Source organism: Sinocyclocheilus anshuiensis, unplaced genomic scaffold (genome assembly GCF_001515605.1).
Source record: "Sinocyclocheilus anshuiensis isolate Anshui unplaced genomic scaffold, SAMN03320099.WGS_v1.1 scaffold393, whole genome shotgun sequence".
NCBI lineage: Eukaryota > Metazoa > Chordata > Actinopteri > Cypriniformes > Cyprinidae > Sinocyclocheilus > Sinocyclocheilus anshuiensis.
The window spans coordinates 960,989-975,364 of NW_015536501.1; the positions used below are offsets into that span (position 1 = coordinate 960,989).

The following is a 14,376-nucleotide window of genomic DNA, read 5'->3' on the forward strand; positions in this document are numbered from 1 at the left end:
TGAGTATACTAGTGTAGCCTATGAAAGATGGGTTCAAGTGTACTACAAGTAGCATAGTTGAGTACACTTAGTTGATGTAGGTTTATTTTAAGAAGTACTAAAGAATCATTTTAGTAGCTATATTGAGTACAAAATTAGTGCGCAAAAATAGAGCACTTCAAGTACATTATGGATACTTTTTTTTAACCTGGGCTACTTAAATCAATGTGATAGCCTAAACGAGTTAGGTCAAAGGTAATCTAAAAGTAATCAGAAAGTAGTCCAATTATATTAGGATACCTAAAATGTGTAATGTAATGGATTACGTTACTAACTACAATTTTTGTCATGTAATTTGGAATAAGTGACGGACTACAATTTGTAAGTATAATCTACCCAGCTCTGGTGATAGGCTACTTGACCAAACCAGTTTGAACGTTTTGTTACGTAGGCCTACAGAATAGGCTAATATTTAATGTGTTCACTTGCTAGACACATGTAAGGAATTGAGAAGAAAGAAGATTCTTCAAATTGGTCTCCAGATATCTGGATGGTAAAAGCGTCTATAAGCTAACACACACTTAGCTTTACATTTGCCATCCCTGGACACGTCTATGTGTGTTTTAGTTGAATTAGTGGGTCACTCCGTCTCCGTGAGGCCTAATTGCTCCTTCCTTGGCAGCCGTCGGCATCCCAGGGGCCAGGGAAACCCGTAACCTACCCTCCATGCCGTTTGCTAATTGAAATAGCTAATGAGATCTCAGAGGACCGACTTTCCAAGCCTCTTCGTTAAAAACAGTGGCAGTGTGTCAAAACACGTATAATTGTGCTGTAAACACGTGGAAATATTTAATTCTGGACACGGCTTTTACAATTGTGACCGAGTTTGCAAACTTGCTTATTTACAGCCTTCTAAAAACAGTATGTTCCCATGTCCTCATCATCACAGAAAGCTGACTTTAAATCACTAGAACATTTGGTTACATTTCTATCTTACAAGCCTGTCAATAAAGAAAACCACAGTGTAATCAAATAATGTCTGTTCTAAACACCATTTGCCAGATCAACACACAACTGACAGTGAAACCACAGTATTAAAAAAAGAAATATATGGATTTCAATTTTTTTCTTCGCAATAACCAACTGAACCGAGCACATTCAAACCAAAAACATATTTTTAAAAAAGTAAATAAGGTAAATTTTGATTTCACCTTTACCTTAAATGTTTATTTGTGACCCTGGACCACAAAGTCATAAGTAGCACGGGTATATTTATAGCAATAGTCAACAATACATTGTATGGGTCAAAATTATCCATTTATCTTTTATGCCAAAAATCATTAGGGTATTAAGTAAAGATCATGTTTCATGAAGATATTTTGTAAATTTCCTACCGTAAATATATCTAAACTTAATTTTGATTAGTATTATACATTGCTAATAACTTCATTTGGACAACTCTAAAGGCGATTTTCTCAATATTTAGATTTTTTTGCACCCTCAGATTCTAGATTTTCAAATAGTTGTATCTCAGCCAAATGTTGTCCTATTCTAACACACCATATACATCGATGGAAAGCTCATTTATTCAGATGATGTATAAATCTCAATTTAAAAAAATTGTCCCTTAGGACTGGTTTTGTGGTCACATTTTTCATTATTTTGCTCTCCCAGAGTACTTTTACCAAGATAACGTCATAGTGTGCAACAACACGTTGCACTTTTTTATTTGAGAAGCTGTGTTTTACACCAACAATGAATTATATAATTTAGTTTGTGCACATCATTAGTGCCAGCATTTCACACACACCACTTCACGAGCCCTAATTAGATAAATGAACACTGTCAGTGTGTGTGATACTGGCTCTATTCAGAAGATCTATGTTGCATTATTCAGCCAGTCATCACATGCAGCTTCTTCTCCCCCCCAAAAAAACACAATGCAGCCTTTAGAAATAACTTGAGGTTTATTAGCTATGGAGTCTTAGGAGAGTCACACACACAGGGTTAGGAACAGGATGAGGTGGTACCAAAAGAAAGAAGAAAAATAAAAGAAAAAAAGGGAGAGAATGCAGTAATGAAAAATCAAACTCCTAACTACCATTAGATTGAATTGAACTAAAACTACAAATTGTATTTTGTCAAGTACGGCTTAAAAAAAGAAAAGAAGAGAAACCTTTATACATTTGTCTTTTATACAAGTAGCAACATTGGAGAATCACGTTGGAAAAAGGCAATTTACAAAAAACAAAAATACACTTTGTTTCAAAGAGAAAAGAAAAATAGAGTGGTGGTCAAATATTGACCAATAATTATTCCTTTTCATTCTATCTTAAAAATTTGGTCTAATATCTATAAAAATGTAAAAAACAAAGCAATATACAAGTGTAAAAAGTTTGTCGTTTTTTCCATTCACTCCACTGATCTGGTGACCAGAGAGAGAGGTTGTGTCTGCAGCAAGGCATGATGGGAATGTAGGGCTGCGTGGTGGAAAGGCGAGGACGGGGAGAGCAGGGAGGGAGGCAGGGTGCTGAATGGTATGGGGCGGGTCAGGAGGGCCGCCGACTGGCTGTGGAGGGAGATGCTCGGATGGGAGACGGTGGAGGTGGACGAGGAAGTGGAGCTGGAGCCCGAGGCTTTCCCTGGCAGGGGGAAGTGGGGGTGGTGGGCTCTGCCCTCCGGTTTGGTGGTGAGGGACAGGGGTTGAGCCTGCTCCGAGTGAGTGGCCGCAGGGGCCGCCGGTGAAGCCAGGGCAGCAGACGGTGTGGCGGGCGAGTCCAGCATGCTGCCGTGAGAGGAGGTAGGGCTGTCGCACATTTTCTCAGACGGCAGGTACGAGACGCACTGCTTCTTGGGCTGGGGTGAGAAGTTACCTGCAGATGAGAGGGAAACAGGGTTAAATATACTCCCAAACATTCTGTTAACAAATGGTGAATGAAAACAAAATTAAAAATGGCCATTATGATGATAATTAAACTAAATTAAATCAAAAATAGTTAATTACTACAAGCTGGTAAATGTAAAATGTTGATATGTTTAAATCAGTGTTTTTATATATATATCAACATAACCTAAGACATGAACATATTTTAGTTTTAGGACAACTTTGATGAAAGGTTTTGATCTACTTCAAATGTTCATATATGTGTGTGTGTGTGTGTGATTTAAGATAAAAAAATTGAATGCAAATTAGAAATGTTGCCTTGACAAATAACTGAAAATAAGTTTATGCTGTACTAAAATGACTAAAACTACAACAAAAATATAAAAATAAAAAATACATATAAATAAATATAATTACAGCTTAATATAAATATTTAAAATACTAAAACTAATCTAATACTAAAGTAAAATCTGACAAAAATAAATAAATAAAAAGCTCATTCAAAATATCAATGCTATAAGAGTAATATTAAATTAACAGTGGTTTAAAATAATATATAAAATGTTTAAATATTTAATTGAATAATTATTCTTGCACTTTTTAAACAGAAAATAACATGTTCTAAAAAAAACACAAAAAAAAAAACAAAACAAATCGACTAAATTTAGACATTTCAGTCAAAAATTGACCAACATGAAAAATAGTGACTAAATTTAAAGGTTATTTTCATAAAAAATACAAAATCTATGATTAAAAATCTACTGAAAATTACTCCCATTTGCTCCCAAATGACTTCAAACACACATCCACATCCACACACACATCCACACACACACGAAAGTCAGATTTAGAAAAACATGAGAGTGAGTAAATTAATTATTCTTTGAAAAAAAGGTCCAGTTAAGAATAATAAATAATAATAAAGCTAAAATCTCCGTCATCTAACTTCTAATGTCAAAATTGAACTGAACACGATCTGTGAGCTGAATGATCAGACCAACAGGGATGCTGGGGGGAAAAAAAGCTCAAGTTCAGCAAAAGATCATGCATACAGAAATTGAGAAAGAAATACAGATGTCCAGTGACACTTACACTCTTGTGGGGAATCAGGTTTATTCTCTCTCTTCCGTTTCTTCTTCTTTCCCTGCGGACAGACATGATTTGGAGCAAATTAGATGTGTTTGCTTAAGCAAAACTCCCCTGGCTGCCAAAAACAATGGAGGACTCTGAATCCCACATGACTTGCGTTAAACTCTGCATTCTGGGCTCACTTACGTAGTTGTCTCGCGCAGACCAGCCCGGATAAAGCTGAGAGTGCAGCTGCCGTTCTTTCCTGGCGAGTTCGTAGTATTTGGCCTGTTCCTCACGTGAAAGAGAGTGCCACTGTGGAATAAAAGAACATATGGTCAAATTTCCCTCCTCTTTTCATTCCTTAAAAGGGATCGTTCACCCAAAAATGCACTTTTTGATGATTTACCCACCCACATGCCATTCCAAACCCAAATGAGTTTATTTCTCATGCACAAAAGGAAAAATTTCAGAAGCGTGCAAGTCATATGGACCACTTTTATTGTGCTTTTTGATAGCTCCGGCGCTTATTCGTTGTAATTGCATGGAATAGAGCGACCAGCACTATCTTCAGAATATCTCCTTTTGTGCTTCATACGGGTTTGGAATGACATGAGGGTGAGTAAATGATGGCAATTTTCATTCTTAGGCGAACTGTTCCTTTAAGACAAGATGAAGAGAAACACACTAATGCATCTCAGCTCCTCTCGTAATGGAGTTGCAAGCACTCACCCTCCTGCCTAGGATCTGGTTGATGGCTGCGCTCTCTTTCAGGGTGCATTCGGCCACTACTTTGGCCCTCATTTCCTTCATGTAGAGCATAAAGGCATTTAGGGGCTTCTTGATGTGAGGCTTCTTCTCTTCCTCTTTCTTCACAGGCACCGAGGGCTTTCTGTATGGACACATAGATGGATGCAAAGACGACGTCAGTTGGAGAAGAGCAGAGAAATGTCAGTGAGAGAGTAATGGAGGACAGAGACTCACCCGTGTGTCGAGTTGCTGGCGTGGTCGGCACTGGGCTCCTGTTTGATGGCAGGCGACACAATGGCGGGATGAGGGATGCCCGTCTGGTGCAGGCCATGAGGAGGATGAGGCACCATGTGAGGAGAGAAACGACTGGATACCAGACTAGAGAGAGAGAGAGACAGATTCACACTCAATAATAGACATATATAGAATAAATAAACAGATATATCAGGTATTGAAGTAGGACTGCACGATAAATCGCATTTTTAATGAGCATCTTGTCAGAAAGCCGGTTCTGTAATCAGCGGTAAATCTCCATCACCTGTGGGCTTTCACATTGAGCAGCATTAACTACACAGAGCCATTGTTCACTGACGAGCTGCGCAAAAAATCACACTGGAGCAACTATCCTAGCAGCTGAATCTGGAAAAATCTTCTACTCTGGACTTTCAGATTCATAACAGCTAATACAATAGCAGCATTGTCATTTTCACAGATCAGGGGGAAAAACTGTTCCAATCTGTGATATGCACACTCTGGTAAAACACATATTTCTACTGGATTACAGCACTTCACTGTGCCACAAAATGAACGCAGAACAGAAAGAGATCTCGCTCCTTCTACAGACCAACGAAAGGTGCACAGCCATAAGATAAGTGTGAAAGCAATAGTGGGAGATTAAAAGACAGCGAGATTTCATGCGGACGTGCGAAAACTGATCCAGGTTGCTCATCCAGCAACCTAAGGAAATTTTAAGCATTAACTGAATGGAAAGAATATGATAAAATCATGCACTAGAGAAGTTTCTATTCAGCAAGAGCTTCAGGAAGTGCTACTTTCATATAATGCCTAGCATATCTACAGTAATATGGTAAAAAGTGAGAAAAAAAACACCCTCGAGTTTCTGCAACACTTAACATTAACTAAAGTTTGGTCGGATTTGCATGCATATGACAATTTTTTAACAGCATTTTGTATACCAAATGGCACGCTAAACAAACTTTTCTGTGTTATCTAATAATTTTGTTATTAGTGTTGAACATTGGCGATTAAGTTGTACATTTATCTGAGCAAGATAAAACAAACTGTGTTGCATTTAAAAAAGATTTCCTTTCTGGAACATGGCACAGAGTTGAAAGAGAAAGAGAGGTATCAAGGCACCATTTTTGAGCAAAAAATACATCAGCAGTTTCCTGTACTAACTCTTCTCTGAGTCTTTAGGGAGGAATCGCACTGTCTGCATCTCATGTCTATTAATAGATACGAGTTTAACTATAAATCAGCATGTTGGTGCAGGAAAGAAGGTCTTGCCCTCTGTTACATACCTAGACATGGAGGCGTTCATGGCGAGTGCAGGGTAGGGGTGTCTGAAGCCCCCAGGAGGGATGGAGTACATATGTTGGCCTTGCCTGAAGATAGAAAAACAGCACTCAAACAACTGGCTAAAGCAAAATCAGGGACAAACAGATCAAGTTTTTGCTAGAAGAACTTTCAAAAATAGCAGCAAACGTCATTCAGCCATCTGCATGGGTAAAATAAGGTTGATGTTATGCATTTAAAGGCCACAGGGTTCAGACTTACTGAGGAACCAGCCATCCTAGAGGGTGAGGGATCTGTCCAACTGCCCCAGGAGAGAGAGGGTAATATGGGGACAGCTCTGAAGGGTGAGGGGTCCTTGGTATGCCTGAGGAAACCAACGCTGATTATGAAAACTGAATACAAATATTAACAAAAGTCAATTTAAGGGTGAACTTCTGTGCTGCAACTGGCACCAAATCAAACTGCAAAAATAGTCTTCAAACACTCCCCCTTGTCTACCATTGTCCTGCAAATAGGTAGTCCTGCCCCAAAAATCACACCACTGGTTTCGTCAGGCAGATAAAAAAATATGACTGCAATTCCATTTAGTGCCACTAGTGATGCCAAAAATTACACACTTCACCTGTAACTACTTCTATCCCCATATTACTGCAATAAACCCCATCAAAACAAGTCATGACTCAGCATTTTTTGGATCATACTACTCTCTCGAAGCTTTAGCAAATGCATCTGAAGATTGCTGTTGGTGGCACTTACCTGTCTTTGGGTCAAGAATTTCCGGCGAGAGGTGAGAGGGAGGCGTTCCAGGGGAGAAGTGTTCATTGCTGTAGGTGATCAGCGGCGTAAGGGGATGAACATGATGGGGGTGTTGTACAACTGGAACCTTATTGGACTGAAAAACAAAATGAGAACAAGAAAGAGGTGAGGGAGGGGGGGAATGAAATAAGTGCATGTTTAAACAACCAAAAAGAAGAAAATAGCCATTAGGCCTCATTATTCGTGAACGGCGCCAGAGAGTTTTAAAGAACAATGGGTCTCGGCAGCAGAGTTTACTTTTCCCTACTTCTCCCAAAGGAAAATAAACACCAGTTGGGCATTTGACCGGCTGCATGGAGGGTGGGAGAAATCACACCTAACACCCTTAGCAGGCATTTCTCGCGTAGCATACTAGCAACAAGAGAAAGATGTTTCCAGCTGCCACTCACCATAATTGACTCTAACACAGGCCTGACATGTGAAGGGAAGTGGCAGAGATCTTGTTTACAACACCTGCCACAAGAGGCAGCTAAAGGTGGCACCTGTTGTAACAAACCCTTCAGTGCTTAGTTTAACAGATCAGGACGACTTTTGAGATTGTTAAGGCGGCACAATTTTGGAAACCGATAGGCAAGCCCACTCCTGGAAAAGCTACCATTCTGCAGAGTTTAGCACCAACTCCAAATAAACACACCTTAAGCAGCTAATCTGGGTCTTCAGGATTACTTAAAATCTTGTTGGAGCAAAATTGGAACTGAAGTCTGCAGGAAGGCAACCCCCCAGGAGCAGGGCTGGCTACCCCAGAGCTAGGCTAATGTGATTGTAAAAAGGACATATTACTTTCGAGTGTTGCAAGTACATGAATGCAAATACTAAGCAAAGCAAGCTCAATTCCACATTTCAGTTTAAAATTCTAAGATTTGCAGCAAGGGGCACATTATAGTGAGCATTAGCAAATCTCTACACAGTTTTCTCTTTCAGGACAACCAACGTAATGACGTACCAGCAGTTTGAAGAGAATCTTGCTGTAGTTAAAGTGAGGTAAACTTTCGATATGTTTACCTCAATAATAACTCATCATTTTTAGCACAGTCAACTGAAGTTGCAGGAATGCTGGAGGAACCTATATTAGCATATAATTTTCTAGCATATGTCCAGAACCCTGACCACATAAATATACCAGTAGGACTATAATATTATCAGAAGCAGCACTGCTGTGATCTGTACACAAGCCAATGCAAGGTGGTGAGTCATAGATTGAATGAGGTACTTGTTGGCTCAGGACGTCACAAGGGAGCTAAAGTGGAGAATGCGGTCTTGTTTCCTCCATGCTAACCTTCCCCCCACCTCTACGTAGGCAGTGGGTTTGACCTCTGCTCCAACCAGCACTCTGTGAACATGAACAAGGCTTGCATTGAGACAAGACTGGCTCTCGTTTCCCACAGTCCAAACACATCCAGATCTCTCATCAGATTCCTTGCCTTTCTCGTTCCATCTATCTGTCTGACTGTCTGTCTCTGTGTTTGTACATAATTTAGCATTGCATTAGCCGAGACAAGCTGAGCTTGGCTTCTGGAAACCCTGCAAGGTGCATCAAAGGATTGTTTTAAAGATATGTCAGTAGGCTGATTGAGAAAGAAAGGTAGAGGACAACTTGCACTGTTAATCTAAGATCGTGTTTGTCCACTGCACTATGATATTAGCTGTTGAGGCTAATGGTCTCTCTCGCGATCCAACTGCCAAGAATCCCTGCTGTGTCAACACGCCAACCGTTTTGCCTCCGACGCCAACATCCCAAGCATAGACTGCCACCAGACTGGGCCCCTCGCCCCTCTTACAAATGAACTGGACTGGACCAGCCGACTCCAAACATCCCAAGGATCCATATCAACACTTGTTCGAGTCCTCCTGTTTGTTGTTTGAGTGGGCTCTTTACAACTAGAAGAAAGGAAGTGTCCACCAGATTAACACAACTTAAGTCCTAAATGAAGGACTCTTGGGGAGGGAACTCAGTATGATCAGGGTTGAAAACATATGCAAGCTGATTCATTGGGTTCGGTAACGTAAGGACAATGACATAACAACAACATTTTCTCAAGTCAACCCTTCAGGTTGCAATATGCAGGAATCCACCTTTAGATGGCAGAAATGGGTTCTTCTTCAATTGTGGTCTGTCAACAAGTACCTGGATCTTTTTACCTTTTGTTCAAAAAAGTCCTGAGGTTCATCAAGGGCGAAGCCTGATAAATCTCCCTAAATCCACTTTTGTAAGTTGGTCTGTAGGAGGAGAAGACGCCTGCCCAGCACAACAGAGAAAAACAGCTGACAAAACACCTCACCAAACAGAAAAAGTGAGTCATTGTGTAAACATTGTTCCACCTTTTGTATCACACAGTTAAATTACATTGAGTCCAGAGTTCTCAAGCACATATTTACCAATTGTGCTAGGTCAGTCTTTCATTCAATGACCATTATTTTATGAGACACTCAGAACTAAAGTTAGCCAAATATTGTACCTCTTTGAACTGTTTTCTTTGAGTTCTTTGGAGTGACTCTCCACAAGGAGGTGTCATAGCCATTTGAAACGACAAAAGTCACAACTGTACAAAAAGTGCAGGGTCAGTGCTCTACACCTGCTGATTAATCTGTTGCTCTTCTCCACCCGCTAGCAAAGGAACCCGCCCAAAGACGATTTCTGGTGCCACCACATGGAGCTGTTAAAACTGGAGCTCTGATAAAACAAGCACATTGTGGAGTAAGAAGCAAATGTGGCCTATTGTTTTTTTTCTTCTTTTGGCTTCACCTCCTCCATCTCTTACTTGAGTTACTAAGCAAACAGGCGTTTGAGCAAGAGGGATCAAGACACAATGAACTGCTTTAGCAGTGGAAGAATGAGAGGCTAAATACAGATTCAAATGAAGGATAATAGTGAGGAAAGGACAAGCCAAAACTAGCAGTATGAGCCAAACAGTATGATCCCTAACAATGGGGCGCAATTTACAATTATCACCATCTTTTACAGATACATGCCTTTGAATTTAATTTTAGCATCTCTATTAAGAATTATTTTCTGGGTTTTTAGCAATCTGCATCTGGTTTCACATAGATTTACATCCTCATACTTTACCAGACAATGTAAATGAAGGCCACAACAGCATTAATGGAAAAACTCAAATCACATGATTTGGTTTTTGCATGAACACGCAACACTTTTCCCATCAGCACAAACATCATGCTTTCACTAAGACACATCAATTGTCAATGCCATTAGCAGGCAATTTAAATGGAATTTCCATTTGTAATCTGATTTTTGAAAACAATGTGAAAATGGCTTGTGGACTCATGACTAATGCCTGGTAAAGACTATTAGTTTATAATAAATTATTTAAACCATAATTTCTTGACTAGACCTAATGTGCAAGCATGCTTTCGAGACAGACAACAGCTTAGGTACTGGCTAGCCAAAGTGCAATTGCTGCGTCGGCTGTTGCTAACATAAGTGTTTGCTAAACATGGTGACTTACTGTGACTTTTAAGAACCAGGTTTTGCACTTGTGATATCACTGTGAGATCATTTCATATCAGATACAAGACTCTGTGCCTACAACTTGATCTGTTGTGTATTTTTTCTGTGAAGGATTAGCATCAAAGTTAGCACTAACACACAGAAAAGCTGAAGGACATTCAGTTAAACTACCTAGAAATCAAACTTATATTCTATCTATGAAGAGCATGGGCTCTCAGAAAGACTACAAAAAAAAAGGGGTCATATGATGCGATTTCAATTTTTCCTTTCTCTTTGGAGTGTTACAAGCTCTTGGTGCATAAAGAAGATCTGTAAAGTTGCAAAGACTAAAGTCTCAAATCCAAAGAGATATTCTTTATAAAAGTTAAGAGTCAGCCAAGCCTTCCTAAAATGGCTCGTTCTAACACGCCCCCACATACCTACGTCACTATGTGGGAAGATTTGCATAACGCCGCCCAAATGTTCATGCAAAGAAAGAAGGCATAACTTTTATTCTCGCTGTAGTATTGTTGTTGCCGCCACCATGTCGTGAAGGCACTGTGTGATTCGTTGTGAAAGCGAAACTACTTTGTTTGGCCTTCGAAAAGAGGACGATATCTGCTTCATCATGCCTGGAGCTGATCCGTGCTGGTCGCTGAGGAAATACTACAACTTTGCGCTGTGGATCGCCGGATCGGCTTTCACCGTGGACGAAGCGGAGTCCAGCCCGGGGTCGTCACATGTGGTTGCCGCAAGCCCGTCGGACGCTCCTTCGTCGAATCCGCCGCCTCTGCTCACTCTAGCCCTCTGGCCGTTCCTCACTTTATCCCCCGGTCTCTGCTCACTCTAGGCCGTGTGTGACGCTGTGTTTTGTTGTGAAAGCGAAACTACTTTGAAGCCCGCAAAGCTGTTGTCGTTTCATCCTGACGGATGACAGCCGTGACAGCTATGTGGAATCCCGGAAAATAAACCGTGAAATGTTGACCAATGAGAGAACAGTTTACTCGCGCGTGACTTGTATTAACAAATTTGGTCCATTTAGAAACTTTACCGTGTGAAAGCGAACCGCACCAAGAATAAAAAGCAACATTGTAATAATTTTAATCCGTTTCGGAACAAAGCAATCGATCTACAGGTGTGAAAGCACCCTAAGACTACAATGCCGGCTGTTCTGACTCAAAGACAGGAAGTTCGGTTTTTTATATTTTATATATTTAAAGCGAGTTTTTTTGGGCAGTGTAGAGTAGGGCTTGTTGTTTGTCATTTCTCCAATCACAAATGCAGACGGTGCAGATGGTTTTATGTTTACGCGGCGCGATGCAACGCAACGCGTAAAAAGACAGTATAAGTCATTATAATCCATAATTATGTCCCCACTGGATGCAACGAATGCCTCGTTTATAATGGGTTTTCATGTTTTTGAATAATCGCTCTGGCCTGACAGGGCATCATCACAATATGGTATGGGGCGTAGCATTTCCGTCACACGCTTGAGGTATTCGGCCAATCACAACGCACTGGATAGCTGGCCAATCACAGCACACCTCGCTTTTTCAGACCGATGAGCTTTGTAAAAATCGACGCGTTTCAGAAAGGCGGGGCATAGAGGAGAAACAATAATGTACAGTATGTGGAAAATAATGTGTTTTTTGAACCTTAAACTGCATAAACATTTCATTACACCAAATACACAAAATAATGTTCTTTTTAGCAGCATCATATGACCCCTTTAAAGTACCACCATTATATAACACTATGTGAAAACATCATGATAATAACGTATTTTTTGGACATTACCATGCTATTCTTTGAAGTTCCTTACAGTACCATGATATATACGAATATGGAATCTAACTGTACCATGTTATATTTCAAAGTACCATAGTATTGCTACTTGATACATGAACCACGGTACTGTTACAGGACTTTTGTATGATTCTGACTGAAAAAATAAATCTCACACACAGCTTACAAAGGGGTTGACAAGTCTGAAGTTCCCACAATGCCTCACACATCTCCTGCCCCTCTGTTCTGGTTTGATGTATTATTCATGCGGCCTGGGTCCAGATGCATTGTATGGAAGGCGATGTGAAAAGGTGGGCTCGGTGCTGCAATATCACCCTTGCACACATTCAGAGGGATGCCAATGGAATGCTAAACAAACCTGGTTCCTGAATAATTGAGCCTTTCGGACCGCTCTGGCTCACCCTATTAGCATGTGTGCCTTCTGGACCCAATCTGTGCAGCCACAGAAATGGTTTCCACAGGTCACTCACGCCCTCTTGGCAGCCTGGTGTTATTTCAACAGCCCCTGCCATTCATTAGAAACACAATAAACCCTCTAGCATGTCACCTAAATTATTTACTGGCTCTAATTAATCCTCCAATCACAAGAGATTCCCCCAGATCTGCATGCCAGAAATTAATCCCCAATGCCAACATCTAATGAGGAAGCAAAGTGTGTTTTTCTGACGGGTGAACAGTAGCATTCACTGTTTGTACGTTCTGTAAGGACAACACAATACTGAGTGTTAAAGCAAAGTCAGCATCAACAGGCTTCAATGGTCAACTCATCTCCGTATAATTGGAAATTCCCCCGCTGCATATTTGCAGTCTGTCTGGAGTCCCCAAGCATGATAATAGGCACTTTATGAAACACATGCTAAGTAAATAAAGACAAAACACCAGACTCAACAGGCCCAGTGTACCGGTATTATTATCAGGTCATCGTAATCTTTGGCCTGAGAACTTTCAATTGGATTCTCGTTTAGACAGAACTGACCCAAAGGTCTGTTTGGGAATCTCTTGGGCAAACGCTCTAATCTTTAAGCTCGGACCACAGTCAGTGATCACTTTGTCACCGTGGCAGAACCTCAATCGTTCTGAGCTGACAATCTCCATGTTTGGAGGGTGGAAAAAAAAAACGTCTCCGGAATGGATTAGCTGCCATTTGGAGCGAGCATTCCTGAGGTTCTCCGCCGTGGTGTCTGGAAAGGGTGAAGCAGGTCAAAAGTTGGGTCGCATGAGTGGCCGGAGGGGGTGGAATGGCATGAAAATAAGTCTGCTGCTTGTTGACACTTAGAACGACAAGCTTAAGCCCTCGGCCTAAACCAGGATTCGGCTGAAAGCTAGTCATGCTTGTGTGGGAAAAAATGTTTCCGGTTGTTCACTGCGAAAGAAGTTACGCAGGCCACCAATGTACCTTTGCTCCTAAGGCAAGTTAAACAAGCCTATGCAGTTAAATACCAATATATTGCAATATTTTATTGTAGGTTTAACGGTTTCAGATCAAAACGTTACCTTTAAAAGCATTTGCTTTCTAAAGATGCATATCATGCAAAAGCACAACACAACACAAGGTTAGTCTACACCCAACTTATCAAAAGACCTTTTTAATTGCATTGTAAACTATACAGAATATGAAGTTGCTGATGGACTTACTAAGTGCCCTGGTGTTGGTGATCTGGAGTCTTTAAGGGCTGCCGTCCCGGGAACATCAAGAAGCGGCCATTTCATTTGCAGATACTGCAGGGGACAAAAGAGAACGTCACAAACAATCATCAACACATGCACCAGGTTTTCTACATGTCACTGCATAACCAGAAATACTTCTATTATACTTAAAAGTGCTCCATATGGATATAGTGATGTAGAAGTATGTGTCTTGACTAAACAAAAGTCACCAAAACCAGATTTTCCACCTTTAACAGACAGGTGGAAAGTCAAGTTTTCGATTTAAAGGAATACTCAAAGTTAAATAAATGTTTGCCACAGGAAATAATTCAGACTCATGTTAAGCACTTGGATGAAAATTTCATGAAGCTACAGTTGTTGACACAAGTATTTCTGTAGACCTGTACTTAACCTGGAATATTCATTTAAAATGGAAAGGAATGGA

The 14,376-nt window shown here is 40.5% G+C and overlaps 1 protein-coding gene across 1 annotated transcript; it reads right to left on the bottom strand.

Moving 5' to 3' along the window:
• Positions 1-1,927: 1,927 nt before the first annotated feature.
• Positions 1,928-14,048, bottom strand: LOC107689229 (transcription factor 7-like 1-A). Its single transcript, XM_016487164.1, has 9 exons — positions 13,920-14,048; positions 6,974-7,109; positions 6,479-6,581; positions 6,223-6,306; positions 4,916-5,059; positions 4,664-4,823; positions 4,139-4,246; positions 3,956-4,007; positions 1,928-2,852 (listed from the first exon to the last, which is right to left on the bottom strand). The coding sequence occupies exons 1-9, from the start codon at positions 14,037-14,039 to the stop codon at positions 2,392-2,394; spliced, it is 1,368 nt and encodes a 455-aa protein (XP_016342650.1). The 5' UTR covers positions 14,040-14,048; the 3' UTR covers positions 1,928-2,391.
• Between the last annotated feature and the right edge of the window lie 328 nt (positions 14,049-14,376).